This window comes from Gigantopelta aegis, chromosome 6 (assembly GCF_016097555.1).
Source record: "Gigantopelta aegis isolate Gae_Host chromosome 6, Gae_host_genome, whole genome shotgun sequence".
In the NCBI taxonomy this organism is placed as follows: Eukaryota; Metazoa; Mollusca; class Gastropoda; order Neomphalida; family Peltospiridae; genus Gigantopelta; species Gigantopelta aegis.
Window position 1 is genome coordinate 25,560,529 of NC_054704.1, and position 17,155 is coordinate 25,577,683.

At 35.6% G+C, this 17,155-nt stretch overlaps 2 protein-coding genes across 2 annotated transcripts; one reads left to right on the plus strand and one right to left on the minus strand.

Moving 5' to 3' along the window:
• Nucleotides 1–611: 611 nt before the first annotated feature.
• Nucleotides 612–7,545, minus strand: LOC121376015 (transmembrane protein 14C-like). Its single transcript, XM_041503776.1, has 4 exons — nt 7,434–7,545; nt 6,084–6,185; nt 5,034–5,121; nt 612–1,091 (listed from the first exon to the last, which is right to left on the minus strand). The coding sequence occupies exons 1-4, from the start codon at nt 7,507–7,509 to the stop codon at nt 1,052–1,054; spliced, it is 306 nt and encodes a 101-aa protein (XP_041359710.1). The 5' UTR covers nt 7,510–7,545; the 3' UTR covers nt 612–1,051.
• Nucleotides 7,546–8,252: 707 nt separating this feature from the next.
• Nucleotides 8,253–15,916, plus strand: LOC121374962 (proteasome assembly chaperone 3-like). Its single transcript, XM_041502117.1, has 4 exons — nt 8,253–8,364; nt 9,780–9,881; nt 10,724–10,810; nt 14,907–15,916. Exons 1-4 carry the CDS (start codon nt 8,314–8,316, stop codon nt 15,045–15,047), a joined length of 381 nt encoding a protein of 126 aa, XP_041358051.1. The 5' UTR covers nt 8,253–8,313; the 3' UTR covers nt 15,048–15,916.
• The last annotated feature ends 1,239 nt before the right edge of the window (nt 15,917–17,155 follow it).

Here is a 17,155-nt window from a genome sequence, read left to right on the forward strand (position 1 = left end):
TGAATTTCCCAAATTTCTTATTTTGCATGTCTCCAAGCATTAAATAACTGGTTTCAGGTGACATTTATATATATATGTATTAACAAAGCATAGTGTACTGTTTGTCTTAATCCATAAAATCTTTACAACTTTCAATAATATTATTACCAAAGTATATCATTCTCTCTAAGTTTGCTTACAAATATTCTAAATAGACTAACACAGACAATCAACAAAATTGCAGGTGGATTACACAAGATATAAAATTATTTTGATTATAACCTTTTTAACATGACATACCAGTAATCACACAGACAATGCCTAATTTTTAAACACAAAGGCATAATTTTTACCTAGACTCTCGTTTCAACCCGTAACAATGGACACTAATTTACAAACCTGTAACAGATTTTGATACAACAGAGTGAAACAAGAGTCTGTGACGTTGAAATACCCTTAAAAATATAATAAAACGTGACTCCATAACAGTTACTTCTCAGGCACACGTTTTAAACAAAATGAAAAATGCATTTTGTGGTATTAGAATTACCAGGATAACCAGAAACACTTCGGTTGTACGGAAATGGATAATCTAAACAATAAAATATAAGTAATGTTTGATTTCAGTGATCATAAACGGCTCTAATAGTGAAAAATATGCCTTGGTGTTTAAAAACTAGGGTATGTCCCTTTAATAGTAGAACCGGTAATAGTAATACATTTTTACATTTTAAAATGTAGTAATACATGTACATTTCATAATTCATAAACTAACACTTTGCTTACGAAAATAATAAAAATATACATGTACACCATGAATTGCAAGTATTATTATATATGTGATATACATTAATAATTTGTTAAACAACTTTACATAACATGAAAATCATATATATAGCCAAAGAAAACTGACAAAAGAAGAGAAAAACACGAAATATAAATGATATAAATCTTTCACTAAATTAAAACATTAACATCAAAGAATGTATGAATTACATGAAAATACACCTCCATGTCCGATGGAGAAATTAATATTAGTTTTCCAGTCAACAAGCATGTCTCAACCATTTCACTACATCAATCTGTAGCCACAACGTAACAGCATCAGTAAACTGAAAGAAAAGCAAACAATGTTACTCAACTCAAGTTTTTGTAAATTTATAAATCTTTTATATTTGTTTCAATATTCGACACATTGCAAATTACTATCACTTGCAACTAAAGTGAAACCTCTCAAAACTGGACTTTTTACTTGGTTCTAAGCGTGTCCGGTTTAGAGGAGTTTCACTGTATACTTTAAGGAATGTATTTGAACAAATTTACATTGTTTGCAGTGTACCACTGTTGACAACAGTAATCACAGTAAACTGGATTTTGTGTCATTCACACCCAACCGGATCTTATATTTTATATGCATGCATTATTTTTGTTGCAAATACCAAACAGTTGTTAATGAAATTTACAAGTTCCAAGGTACATATTCGACAAAAAAGAAAAACATGACACAGTATTAAAGAGACAGACCCTAATTTCAGCCCATGAAAATGCACACTAAGTTTAGTTAATCTACAAACCACCAACACATTTGGATAAAGTTACAATTGACTGAAACATGAGTCTGTCACTTTGAAATGGTGAAATACCCAGGGGTGCACAAATGCGAAATTGTGATACTTGCTCGGTGGGCAACCAGTAGCTGAAGTTTGGTTGCCCAACATCATCTCTTGGTTGCCCACATATTTCATAAAATGTTTTATGAATATAATTTTGAACTGTCTTTAAAATGAAACTGAAATTTAAAATGTTTTTATTATTATCATTACTTATCAGTTTAGTTTTATTTCTTTTTTAACATTATTTATCTACAGCTCATCTTCGTTTTGGCTGAAAAAAAGTTTGATTTGTTTAACGACACCACTGGAGCACACTGATTAATTAATCATCGACTATTGGATGTCAAACATTTATTAATTCTGACTCGTAGTCATCAGAGGAAACCCGCTACATTTTTCTTAATGCAGCAAGGGATCTTTTATATGCACTTTCCCACAGACAGGAAGGCACATACCACAGCCTTTGTCTGGTTGTTGTGCACTGGTTCGATCTCGCTTGGGCTGTCACAGTCATAATACTTTGATGAACTCGGGGCTCATCCAGGATTAAAAATACCTGTTGCCAAAAAAATTGCCAAATGGGATTTTTATTTGCCATAATGAAAATGTTTTAGCCAAAATTGTTTTGTGTAGTACTGTATAGAGTATTTATATATGAATATGAAAATGTATCTTTTTCAGCTAATTATGTACAGACTGGAATACTTCTGAATAACAAAATTATCCCCGATCAAAATCAGACAGCAATGGGGGTAGGGGCAGTTAATATATTACTTTGATTTTTCAGTGGGTGAGGGGGATATGCAGAGTTGGAAGCCAATGCCCTCTGCAAATACACCCAAAATTCTAAGGCCTATGGCATTTATAAAAATCTGAGAGCCAATACTCTTCTTCTTTTTTTAAACAGTGCTTATTATTTCTGTAAAATAGCAATCTTTATTTTGGTTTGAACTGCTTTTAATTGTATTTTAAAATAACCCATCTATTCCGCACCCCAACAATTTCGTAATTTGCACCATTTTGTTGATTTCCGCATCGTGTTAAATGCGTGTTGTTGATTTCAGCTTGACAAATATGTAGCCTAAGAATGCTGACTTCACGTTATGATAACTATCTATTTACGTCAAAAGGTTTTGATTAAAAAGAGAATGAATTAAATTTTTTTAAATCTAGCTAACTTTTGAGATGTCACCTCACAGTCAACAAATCTATATAATATTTTATCTCACAAATATCATGATTATTTTTAAATAATTGTATTCAGTTTACGTTTAACCGCAATTTGTATAAATACTGCATGTTCCTTTCCCGCGATCGCGAAATTAACAAAGACAACGGAAATAAACAAACGAAACAGCAATTAAGTATTCATTGATGCGAACAACTATTTGGTGGGGGTTCTCACAAATTTACATCAAGATTTACTTCCGTGTAATCGTATTGTTTAATGTCTGCAACAATGTCTTTTGACACGTGCAACAGTCTCGGCTGACTGTCAAGCGTGACCTATATGCACACTGAGAACAGCCAACGAACGTTTTCCAAACGTTCGCGAACTATGCCATTGGTTCCCGACGTGGACATTGGGTTTAACGTGAAGCGCATAAACCAGTTTAGCAGACGTTTTTGTTTTGCTCGGTCTAGCTGAACTCGGCCCTAACCTACTTGTCTTTGGCCCTGAACTAGCATGTGTATTAAAACTGACACGCAATTTTGGTCCTTTTTTATTACTTTGGCTCAAAGACTTTACAGAGTTAAAATAACACGCTACAGATTTTTCAGACTTTTCTTGCATACATGTTGCAGGTAAAATTAATAACTGTGATTATTAAAATAAGCAAACATTGTTATGCTGAATTCTTGACGACACCGCTTCTCGTTACCAGTCGCGAGATCCCTGTTAATATTTGGTATTATTAATATATGTTAGGTGTCGGATAGATTATGTAACCGATTGTTCACATCGGAAGATAGAAAATGGCTTAGCCAAATTTTTAGAACAGAACTGGATGGTTGTTGGTGTAGTTTGTGGCATTTCACGTCTTGTGCCCTTTGCTAATAGCCATCATTCTGAAACGTATCTGTCTGCATTGAACTTGTCAAAATCATGAACGGTGGACACTGAGTGGATGGCAGCGTTAGGGTGGATATTTATATTGCCTGTCAGTCAAGTTATCAGTTTCGATACTTTTGAATTGCCCGTGACTGTCCGAGTGTCGGGAAGTTTTGTTTTTCATTTTACTTGTTTTATGATTTTCTTGGTTGCCCGTCGGACAACTGTTTGACAAAGATTGGTTGCCCGCAACATATTTTGGTTGTCCCGGGCACGCGGACAACCGATTTGTGCACCCCTGAATACCCTCTAAAAATAGACTAAAACTCAACTCCATAACTGTTACTTCTCAGACGCATGTGCGTTTTTTAAAAATAGGAGAAATGCATTTTGTGATATTAAAAACACCAGGATGACCAAAGCCACTTCGAATGTATGGAAATGGATAATCTAAACAATAAAATCTAAGTAAAGTATGACTTCAGTTATCAACAAGAATACCAGTGAGGTACATGATATGCCCGTCAGGAGTTTGATGGAAAACCATATATATTAATGAATATGTTATGGGTATGATTCAATTCTAATTATGTGAAATTTTTGCAATGTGATGGATGAACAGTTTGTTTTGGACCAACTACTGATGATACTGTATCCATTGGAGAAGGTGCTGTCTAAATAATGAAATTATTGTTCTATATTAGCAGAGAAACAGTTTATGTATGTAATGTTAACAATATAGACCGCCAAGAAATTAGCTGGACAAGGATAAACTGTTATGTCCAGTAGACATTAATAAGGAGGTCACAGTGACCTAGTAATAATACGCGACACACTGCCATCCCAAGATGTTCCTACATGTGAGGTTTGATGGTTCTGTATTCATCTGTATGCAAGATATGGTCCGGACAAGAATTTACTGTTATGTGCATTACAGTATGAAAAGTAGGTCACAATGACATAGTAACAGTATGCGACACACCACCATCCAAAGTTGTTCCTACAAGTGAGGTTTGATGGTCATGTATGCATCTGTATGCAAGATATGGTCCGGACAAGAAATAGTTAACAGACAGACGGATAACACCATACCATAATATGACCATCACAGACGGGCATATAAAAATGGCTCTAATAGTCGAGAATATGCCTTAGTGTTTAAAAACTAAGGTATGTCCCTTTAATCCAGTTTACTGTATATATCTCTAATTTGACATTAAAAAATTACATTTTCAATAATGGAACACATAATTGTGTGCTATTTTTATTTTTAATTTAATAAAAAAAAAGGTTACATTCCATGAATGATTAAATAATCAGTTCATGAATTTACTGTTACATTTAACTTGTTAGAATATATTCTATAGTATCAACATACAAAATAATACCTTAGTGTTGCAACAAGGCCAGCAGGCATAAATTTTCCAGAATTGTAAAATCTAGCTCCCATTACAACAGTCAACACTCCAGTTACAGCTGTAAAACACAAATGATAAACACAACAAATGTCCATGATTATATATACTAAAATATCTTAGAAGCTAGCACATTTTTGTCAGTAGTCCCCCCACCCCCCCAGTCTGAATGGAAGTAAAATAAACAAATCTTAAAGCTGCCACTGAAAATGTCACATTTTTCAAGCAGTAATATTGTTGTTTCAGTGCTTATTGTTGAGAGCAATTGCTCTTGCTTGTGGGTAATTGTACAAACAATTTCCGCTCACCATAAATTTTCAAACAGTAAGCAGGGCTAGCTCTGGCAATTGCCAAATTCGCCAATTGCGAATTTTGAAAGTAGTTGGCGAATTGTATTTCAATTTGGTGAAATAATTTCATGTAATAATTCACATTTTTTAAGAAAATAACTGACAATGTCTGCAAGTTTAATAGACAATTTGGCAAACTGTTTTGCACACCCAGAGCTAGCCCTGAATAAGCACTGTTCATAATAAAAATTACATGTAGTAAGTTTCAAAATAATTTGTATCTTTCAAAAAGACAATAATTTGGCGCTGAGGAACATAGTAATTTAATGCCAAAAATAATAATAACAAGCATTCTAAGAGTACTGCTAAAGAAATACATGTCCCCAACCAGGCACACAGGGCAGGACATAGCTCAGTGGTACCGTGCTTGACTGGTGTGCGATCGATTTAGAATCGATTCCTGTCTGTGGGCCCATTGAGCTATTTTTCGTTCCAGCCAGTGCTCCACAACTGGTGTAACAATAACTAATAATATCTGAAAATTGGCCAAAGCAAAAAATGTTCCTGTGTGAGCCCTGATAAAATGCCCACGTTTGATATATTTTGTTTCTGAATAGTAGCATCTTAGAGAATGGAATATTTTCAGTACTATGAGAATTAAAATTTAGGTTTTTTTTAAATACAAATATATATATAATCTAATAATTCTGTATTAAATCTTACAACTACAAACCTAATGACACAACAACATTTTTTGGATCATTGCTAGTCTGGTAAGCACCGAATCCCATGAGAACTCCACTTGCTAAGCCCATAGCCAAAGACGGAACACTTCCTGGCAAAATAAAGAGTTTCATTGTAAACACAAAATCGCAAAAGAAACAACAGTGGCAAAACCCTTTTTGGGACACCATGTGCTGACCTTTCTTCAATTTTTTTTGTTCAAGTAAGATGGTTAGTTCAAGTAAGATGGTTAAACTGTTAAATGTATGTTTAGCTTTGATACTACAAGGTGGCTGATATGGACAAATACAGCTCACGGCTTAACATTAATTTTGTTGAATGTGAAGCAATTGCTGCTTCTGACATTTTAGTCTGAAAGCGAAATGCTACAAATTGACAAGCAGTTTTATTTACTTGTACCCACATAAAACAAACTCCTTTTATGTAAATTTACATTATTAATTTTTAAAAAATTGGTGCGATATCTAATACTTTAATATTAATCATCATAATGTTGGCATTATGATTAACTTCTAATATGAAGCTGTACCATTCTTTAAGATGGAAAGAAAAAGCTGCTATGAATTTATGATTATGAAATTGATTATCAGTAAGCATACTGTATATTGCATGGGCAATTGGCTTTTGCTCCGTCAAGCACAACCCTGTGTATTTGTTATCTCGGACGGCAGATAGCTATTTAGCCCAAGTACTCTTGACTGTAAGAGAGCTAGACGGACATTTGGACATAAACACGCTCTCATTACAGTCAGAGACCAAGCTATGTATTTTTTGGGCAATTGCCGACAACCAAAAAGTTGTCAAAGATTTCCGCTCTAATACCACAACAATCCTATGTTTGACGTCAAATACATTTACATCGACCATTTTCGAGTTACTTAATTAAACAAAATTCAGATATTAATCACTAATACACACACTACAGAAAGAAACCCGACAGCACCTGCATTCAGCTAAGCTTCGGCAAACTCCGGACAGCAGAATTCTAAGTTCGCCGACCTATATTGTGACATTGCGTCACATGATCACCCACTCAACCATTCCGTCTTCCAGGGGCCGTCTCAAAACGACAAGTGCCCGACAATCACAAAAAAATGTTTGTTTTGTGTAACGACACCACTAGAGCACATTGATTCATTAATCCTCGGCTATTGGATGTCAAATAAATGTCCTTCTAGCTCTCGAACTGAAGAGTACTCGAACTACATAGGGTGCAAATAAACAGAAGGCGGAAATTGCATTGCTGGCCAGACAATTTTATCTTTATAAAAGATTTAACATTCAGCATAATAAATACTTTTAGGTGCATATTTCAATAACTTTATTCAATACATTTCACCTGCTTTCACATAACCAATAATGCCACCAACTGCAATTGTTGCAGCATACGCAAAACTGATGATGTCCAGTGTCATTTTTTTTTTTCTCGTTCAGTTCTTCTTTTGGATTGCACTCCATCCATCTAGAGCACCCATTAATCATTAGTTACATTTAAACTAAAGCCAAAGACGTTGACATATATACAAATTATATTGTTTTACACGATAATATATACTGCTAATAGATACATACTGTGGTCAGGACTACAACCACGCTGCTGGTTATTGTCGGGTTTTAGTCAGGTGTGTTTGTGGTTATTTTTTCAACCAACTAATGTTAATATTACTATCTCTCTCTCTCTCTCTCTCTCTCTCTCTCTCTCTCTCTCTCTCTCTCTCTCTCTCTCTCTCTCTCTCTCTCTCTCTCTCTCTCTCTCCCTCACTCTATGTGTTTCTGTCTCCGTGTCTCTCGGGGCGGGACTTAGCCCAGTGGTAAAGCGTTCGCTTGATGCGCGATCGGTCTGGGATCGATCCCCGTCGGTGGGCCCATTGGGCTATTTCTCGCTCCAGCCAGTGCACCACGACTGGTATATCAAAAGCCGTGGTATGTGCTATCCTGTCTGTGGGATGGTGCATATAAAAGATCCCTTGCTGCTAATCGGAAAGAGTAGCCCATGAAGTGGCGACAGCGGGTTTCCTCTCTCAATATCTGTGTGTGGTCCTTAACCATATGTCCGACGCCATATAATCGTAAATAAAATGTGTTGAATACGTCGTTAAATAAAACATTTCCTTTCATTTCCTTCCTCTCAGTATCTGTCTTTGTCTGTTTTACAGCCCTACCTTTTATAAAGTTAGTGCGCACTCTTAAGGCGTTACAAACGTCACAAACTAATTAAGATGGCAGCCTCCATGACAGAAATCGAAAATACATTCATTCCAACAAAGCAGGTAAATAACAAAGTAGACACCATGACATGTACCTATCTTTTGTGTCAAAATCTAATGTACATTTGTTATCCATACCTCAAGTGAATCCATTCATTCAAAAGTGAGGGATGTAACCGAATTCGGAATGAACCTGAATGGTAAAACGCTCGCTAAGCTTGAGTTGATGCGCGGTCGGTCAAGGATCGATCCCATTCGGTGGGCCCATTGGGCACTGTCACGTATAAAGAACATTATAAATACTTATCATACATAGTTAGGGTTAGTGAGTGCCAAAGGAAAGTCTTTCCCATGTCAATTGAAAATTGATTAGCAACTACTGTGTAGCAATTTCTGAAACTTCAACTTGCATGGCAAATCGCGACACAATACTGAACAAACTGTTTCCTGCTATATGTCAGAATTACCAAATGTTTGTTAATAAATCTATGTGCTGTAGTGGTGTTGTTAAAAAACCCAAACAAGAAACAAACAAACTTTAAAGGTGTATTGTCATTTCTGTAAGCGCCATAAATTGCATAATCATAATGAGGCAAGATGTAGCCCAGTACAGTAATACTTTAAAGCCCTTACCTGGTGCACGATTCCAGCCAGTGCATCACAACTGATGTAACAAATGCCATGATGTGTAATAATACCATAAATACCCCCGCCCACTATTGACCCTGGTCAGGGTTGCTTGTGCTCCCTTGCATTGAAAATATTAAAAATGGTCATTCAGGTTAACACATGTCAGGTACTTTATTCTCCTCAAAATGTTTTGAATAAAAACACCACCACTTAAACTTTGATCAGGTATGTGCTTTTGTTTAAATATAAATTACACAAACAAGTGCAAGTACAACAAGAACAGTGATATGAATGAATGACAAAGTATCGGCATGTTTATGAAAGAATGATAATGAGAATTGTAAACTTCATCAATGTGTTGTAACCTGTGGGTTACTAGGCTTGTGATTCATGGTAACCTGTACATGGGCTACTTGGCACTATACTTTTTTCAATGCCTAATTATATGCAAAGCAATTTTGGGATCAGGAAAACTTGCCCCAAAACCAAGTTGCCTCTGTCACGTTGAAAAGTCTGTGGTTGATCAACAGTTCAATGCTACCCCAGTATGAGCAATCAAGTCACTGGGTTGTTCTTTTAATGTTGTAAGTCGGAAGTCAAATAACTTTAAAATTGGTTATAATGCTGAATAACAGCAGTATGTAATCATGTTGCACACATAAACACACACTATATACAGCACTACATGTTTTTTTCTGAATTATTATTACCCAGTAGTGTTAATCTGACCATGCACTGAATAATGGAAGATAGTTGTACATAGTCGGTGCTTTGTTTACATGGTAGACAATGCTGGCTGAGTGAAAGCAAATAATGTTTAATTTATTTTTATGTACTTTTTTTTCCAGATGGCAAAGATGATAAAATTAAATCAGACAGACATTTTGTGCAGCCATTTCAAAGACTATGATTTTATAATAGTAACTCAGTATCAAAAACTGGGATCATTGGTGAGTATATTGGTAAAGAGGAACAGTGTTATTTGAGCATTATTAAATATTGTTTAGAATAACATAAAATAATGGATATACCTGTAGGCAAGAATTTCATCAGCTGTTATTGCAGCTTGCACTCTGGATGCATTTCCAAAATGACTTACATATTTAGGAAGGGTTTACTAAGCTATGGCTAAGCAACCTCCTAGTTTGAGCCTTAAAGGGACTGTCTTGAGTTTGCAGCTATTGTAAGATGTTTGCGATAACAGAGCCTTGTTGGCGACTACTATTTCATACTAAATACATTTTCTTGTTTAGAATACCAGTGTCTGTATATCGAATGTGTTTGTGGTCGTATACTAATGTTTGTAGCATTGAGAGGTAAAATCCAGTTTGGGCTACTGCAAGCATTAGGACAACAACAAACACCTTGTAAATACAGACACTGATATTTTAAATAAGAAAATGTATTTAATTTGTATGTTTCGTCATCGAAAAGGCTGTATTGGTCGGACACATTTTACAATGGTGGTAAACTCAGGACTGTCCCTTTAATTTGATTTTGTCGATGACAAAAAGTTAACCATGCACAGTTTAGATAATTTAGTATTACACATGTATTACTATTAACATATAAATATATAGGTAGATGTGAACAGTATTTGGATACATCATGTAATATTTATTGCAAGTTTTGTAAAAAAAAAAAAAAGGTGTAAATTTTGGTTTTGTTTAATGTGACTGGTTTACAATAGGATTACATATTACTGTGGTAACTCTTTTAAAAATATTTTATAAATATACCATTTGATGAATTTAAAGTTTAAAAAAACAAATTCTTCGTTTTTCCCACATAGGTTCAAGTATCTCAAGAAATTGTACTTGATGAAATCCACCAAGCCACACCAGTATATTCAACAAAAGTTCTTCTTGGAAAAGATGAGGTCAGATTTAGTAATAAGAAAATTCAGTTTTATCATGTCATTATTATACAATAGGAATGGTATGTCATGGGGAAGGGGCACATGCTGTAATGATGGGGGCACAAGCACATTTTGGGGTTTATATATATACATCGGGGTTCGCACGCATCCTGGAAAACCCTGGAAAGTGCTTAATTTTTTTTTTTACCCTGGAAAGTCCTTAAATGTCCTGGAAAAGTCAGTTTACCTCCTGGAAAGTCCTGGAAATTCAAAATTTAGTTTCTAATTTTTTTTTAGTGATGTTACAAATACATAAATAATCGCGTTTGACTTGGGTACCCCTCCCCCAAAAGAAAGAAAGAAAACCCCCCACAAAAACAATACCTAAACGCATCGATGATTATAATGAGGTCGACTGCCATTGGTCAGTTGTTGAGCAGGAAATACTGTGTTGGTTTATTTGGTCTATAGATAGGCGTAGTGGTGCTCGTTAGAGCACGAGTAGATAATCTTAATTTAGATGGCGACACAATTCTTCAAGCATGGAATCCGGATAAAAAATATATACCAGTATGACATTAAAAAAAAGATGTGTAAATCACTTCTGCGAAAATGCCTAACGGAAAGTGTACGTTTAACGACAGGTGGCTAAAAAAAAGTTATTTTTAGAAAAACAAGCACGCGTCTGACGTCATATAAGTTGACTACTTGCATGTAAATAATTTTATGGACCTGTTAAATCCCGACAAATTCGAGTAACTGAATAAATCCATTTAGCTCGTAAACGTTAATAAACAGTGTATAATTAAGTAGGAATTAACACCTCACAAAGTGAGCTATCGCTTTAACAATGGCCCACCGCTTGGGTCTGAATCCTGTGCGGCGAGTCGTGGCCATGATTAATCATTTGACCGGAAAGAAGCCCATATCTTTAAATAAACCCCATCGATGTAACGTGAGATTAAGAATGAGTTTAACACCATAGAGATTTGCAAAGGTCTCCTTTCAACAATCGTAACAGTGTATAACATTGTTACACTTGTTTCTTTTGATGGTGTCGCCTATGTTTATTCGATCTACTTGAGCCAAGCCAAAACAAAGGAGATGTATATTTCAGAAGGCGCACGTGCAACACGCTTTGATTTAGCAGCTGAGCTTTAGCTGCAAGGATTTAATTGACAACTAATTTACACAAGGAGGCGTGGACAAGACTGGTTTAGATCACACCAATAATTATAAACGTTCTAAGCTGTTTCATACTTGTTTGTGTGTATGTATATATATATATATATATATATATATATATATATATATATAAAATAAAAATAATAATTAAAAAATAAATAAATAAATAAAAAATATATATATATATAAATAAATAAATAAGTGTGTGTGTGTGTATATATATGTATTCTATTTGAGTATTAGATACATATATCACTATTTTGTACAATGTACAACAAATGTAGTTAATAAAATATTTTATTTCAACAGTTTTAGTTTACAACTTTACCATCCAAAAGTTATATCCAGAGTGGGGTGTGACTACTGTAGACTGTGTGTAACAAGTATTGTATGTTGGAGACATAGCAGCCACTGACTAAACAATCTGCTAGGGTGTCCTTAAACAAAAACTTCTTTCCAAGTCATATATTCAGACCCCTGGAAAAAGGTAAAATAGTCCTGGAAAATGAACGAAAATAGCCCTTAAAAGTCCTGGAAAATGAAACCATTTGAAGTGTATGAACCCTGATACATGCACGTGCAGGGGGGATTTTTGGTGTGTCTTCCCCTGCAAGCAAATTTGCATCTTGTTTTTCAATATATTTTTCGGGAGAGCATAACTCGATCCATTTTAAACTTTTCTTACCAGTCTAGATTGTCACCCCCCTTGCTAAAATTCCTGCACACTTGTCTGGTGTATGTAGTAAGAAAAAGAAGGAAATGTTTTGAGACTCAGTTGAGTAGGTGGAGAGGCACACCCTGTAAAAATTCTTTTTATTGGCAAAATGTTTATTTCAAAGAGTACATACACTCACTTACATAGTGACCATTATCTGAAGTGAAAACAGTGCTCTTAAAAAGTTAATGTTTGTTTTCTTTAAAAACACCACTAGAACACATTGATTTATTAGTCATCAGCTATTGGATGTCGAACATTTTGGTAATTTTGACATTTAGTCTTAGAGAGGAAACCTTCTACATTATTCCATTAGTAGCAAGGGATCTTTTATATGCACCATCCCAGGGCATAAAATTTGGCACAACGATTTTGTCGTTTGTCTATTGGTTATGCAAAACCAATATCAACATAAACGATGGATCGTTCATGCAAAAGCTGCAATCGCTCGTCAGAACATCCAAACAAACATGTGTTGGCTAATACTATCAATGTTTTGGAAAACTGCGTGCAGTGGGAAATCCCTGACCTAGATGTACGTGCTTGGTGGTAATGTTCTAACCAGCTTTTCCTCCATCATTCAATGTGTCCAGCTATTTTCTTCATGACCATCGTCAACTTTCGATTTAAAACGCTACCTACGTTAGCACGCCAATGACATATTATTTACTATTTAGGAAAGTTTGCTGAAATTCTCAAACTTCTGATGTCACTATATTCGGTGTTTGTAGCACATCAGAGAATTTTTATGGGTAGTTCTTTTTAGAATATTATATTATATACCGATGCAATTTAATGACACTGATGAAAACAAAATATGTTTTTAAAAAATAATAGATAGCAGTGCCGTAGTTAGGAATTTTTTTTTGGGGGGGTGGGGGCAACTGAGTAGTTAATAGTCTAAAACATCTTAAACGGTTAAGAAGAGAATTTTCTTTAAGTTTCTATGGTTTTTTCCCAAAAAAATCTGTTGCATACACACACACCCCAATTTCTTTCCCCCCCCCCCCCCCCCCCCCCCCCCCCCCCCAGCTACGGCCCTGGACGGGTGTCATAAAAATCTCTCTCATCGGTATTCCAAGCCGATTGGAATAAGTCTTTCGACTAAATCGTATCTATTAATAGCAAACACGATGACATTCTAGTACTGTAATAGCCCTATTAACTTTGTGACTGTCAACGCATGCCAATGCTCATGTGAAGGTACCTGGGCACCTACTGTTAGACTGATTTAGTTTAAAACCCATTTTGTCTGTCACAAGAGCATGTACCATCATATTACAAGCATGCACCATGGTGCGTGAGATCTCGTGCCAACGTCGCGGCAAAAATGGTGTTCTTGTTACAATGAATAGCATTTTACAGAATTTCTAATTTCCAACGAATCGAAACTAACGTTAATAAATTTTGGTGAAATTATATCGATATTTTAAAATTTTGAGAAATGTCATCTACAGATCAATATTACACTAGTTTAAGCCTAAATTGAAATTGGTTAATTTGTTGTTGTTTTTTAAATCTTCCCCAAAAGAGGTCAAAACAGATTTTGACACGGATCGATGTTCGTGGGTCAGTTGGGTTAGGACAGACAAACTTCATTTTTATTTTCACTTGGCAGCTTTCAAGCTAGTCCTAGCACATAAATAGTATATTTTCGTATTTATGATAGGAAATTTGATGGAGAAAAGCTACGAAAATCGCTCATCTTAAATTCTCGCTTGATTATAATCGTTGGCCATTAACCATTTCATTTGTATCTTAACTACTGAAGAAAATCGTTCGTGTAAACACTAAAAGCACACGAACAACATATTGATTGTCTCAAAAATTCAAATTTTATACCCTGCATCCCATGGATAGGGTAGTACATACCACGGTCTTTGATATACTAGTCGTGGTACACTGGCTGGAATGAGTAATAGCTCAATGGGCCCACCAGCGGGGATTGATCCCAGACAGTGCTCTCAAAAACATGCAAGTGACTCACACCTTACACACTAAACTGAAACACTTTCCTTGATATTACTTATTGTAAGTGCTGAAACAAGTGCTTGTTGCTCAAGGTATTATACATGTGCAGTCAGTGTGGTTATAGAAATTATTATTTCTGTTGTGTGTAAAAATGATGGAAGTATTGTATTGTTATATTGTATTTCTGTACATTTATTATTTTCACCATGGATACATTATTTACTGACTATCTTTTTCTTATTTCAGCCTTTCACCCACGTACTGGCAAAAAACATCATTTCGGAGATGCAAATAAATAAACCTATTATTCTGTCTATGGCTTTGAAAGACACAAGTATAGAGACAGTGTCAGTAATAAAACATTTAGTCAAGGAATGTGTGAGCTGACAGTGGAAGGATTGAATTGAACACAACAAGGACATATTACAAGAAAACATTTGGTTAAGGAATGTGCGAGTTGACAGTGGAAGGATTCAACTGGATACAACAAGGAAATATTACAAGAAAACATTTGGTTACGGAATCTGTCAGCTGTCAGTGGAAGGATTCAACTGAATACAAAGAAATGTTAAAATAAAACATTTGATTGAAGAATGTACGAGCTGACAGTGAAAGGATTCAATTGGATACAACAAGGAAATATTAGGTTAACCATTTGATTACGGAATGTGTGAGCTGACAGTGGGAGGATTCATCTGGATACAACAAGGACATATTACAATAAAACATTTGGTTACGGAATGTGTGAGCTGACAGTGGGAGGATTCATCTGGATACAACAAGGACATATTACAATAAAACATTTGGTTACGGAATGTGTGAGCTGACAGTGTAAGGATTGAACTGAATACAACAAGGACATATTACAATAAATAATTTGGTTAAAGAATGTGCGAGCTGTCAGTGGAATGCAATAAAATATGTTTTCAGTCAAGTGAATGCACCAAGAACATACTACAATTCATCTTCAGTGCCATCTCCCATGGCTTGATATTTGTTGAAACCCCATCCCATCCTCAACGTCGTATGGCCCCGTGAACCCACTCACCTACACACATACATGGGCCCGTGAACCACCATCACAAAATGAGCAAACAAACAAACAAACAATTATATGTTAATTATATGTCCCATATGATGATGGTTATTATGGTTATGACATGTTCTCATGTGATGTCTCAGTGTGACATCCTTGTGTACAATATTGACACTCTGTGACGTCAGTTTCAACGTTAATTAAAAAAATGTGTTCAATGTTTAATTTTTGTTCTGTTTAAAGTACCTGTAGTTTGTTAAATGAAACTTAATATTACTATTTCTAGGCATCGATGGCTAAGAGAGTATCAGTTAACTATACATGTAAAGTGTATGGGATGAGTCTGCAAGTAGAACACGGTACTTGGTATAGCTGACGTGTTCAGGAGGTCTGGCATAGGCGTACACGCTCCCATATTTGTAGGGAGCAGGCAGGTTTGGGGCCGAACTAAACAAAAATGTCCGAATCTGGATAATATAACATTTGTTTTCATATTAACATTGGCAAACAGCTATAAAGGGTTGCGAACTAATCTCCACACATTTTTACATGGATTACAACTCATTTTGTGGTGAGAATGATGGAAGGAAGGAAATGTTATATTTCACGACACGCTCAACACATTTTATTTACGGTTATATGGCATCGGACATATGGTTAAGGACTACACATATATATAGAGACGAAACCTATCCCACAGACAGGATAGTACATACCACGGCCTTTGTTACACCAGTTGTGGAGCACTGACTGGAATGAGAAATAGCCAAATGGGACCACCGACGGGGATCGATCCTAAACTGACCACTGTATATACATATAAATGACAAAACCGTAATATGACCAGGGCCCAATTTCACATAACATCGTAAGCCTAGTTTTGCACGTAAACGTAAATCTACGACTAAAACACAGTTCTTATTACTATCATAGTACAACAAATATAGTTTTAAGTATACATAATTAATTTTCTTTTGTCTTTAGAATGCTCTCTTCCGTAATGATGTAATTTTCATTCAGTGTAACATAGATACCAAACGCGTATAAGTGTATGGTCGGTATAACTGCTAGTCGCAGACGTTTACAATGTTTAGTGAAATTGTCCCCTGGGCTGTATCTACATACAATGCGGTCGAATGGGCAAAATAGTAGTTTATTCCACAAATCTCTCTTGTGCCTTGTGTATAGCCTATAGAAGGACAGCCACTCCCGCGGAGATCCTTTACTGGAGATGTTGTCCCTCTTTCAACGCCAGAAAGAGGTCTGTCACTCCCAGGCTAGTTTTCCAAATCAAAACTAGCACCAGAGCTCATTAGAATAACTACAGCCGTGATGACATGATCTCATAAATCGCTGTTATAACAGTTATGATACCAGGTGTTCGCTAAATGTGTGCATATCCTGCCCCACTGGTGGCACCCGTCATGCATAGTGCCACCACAGCTGTCGTCTGTCACTT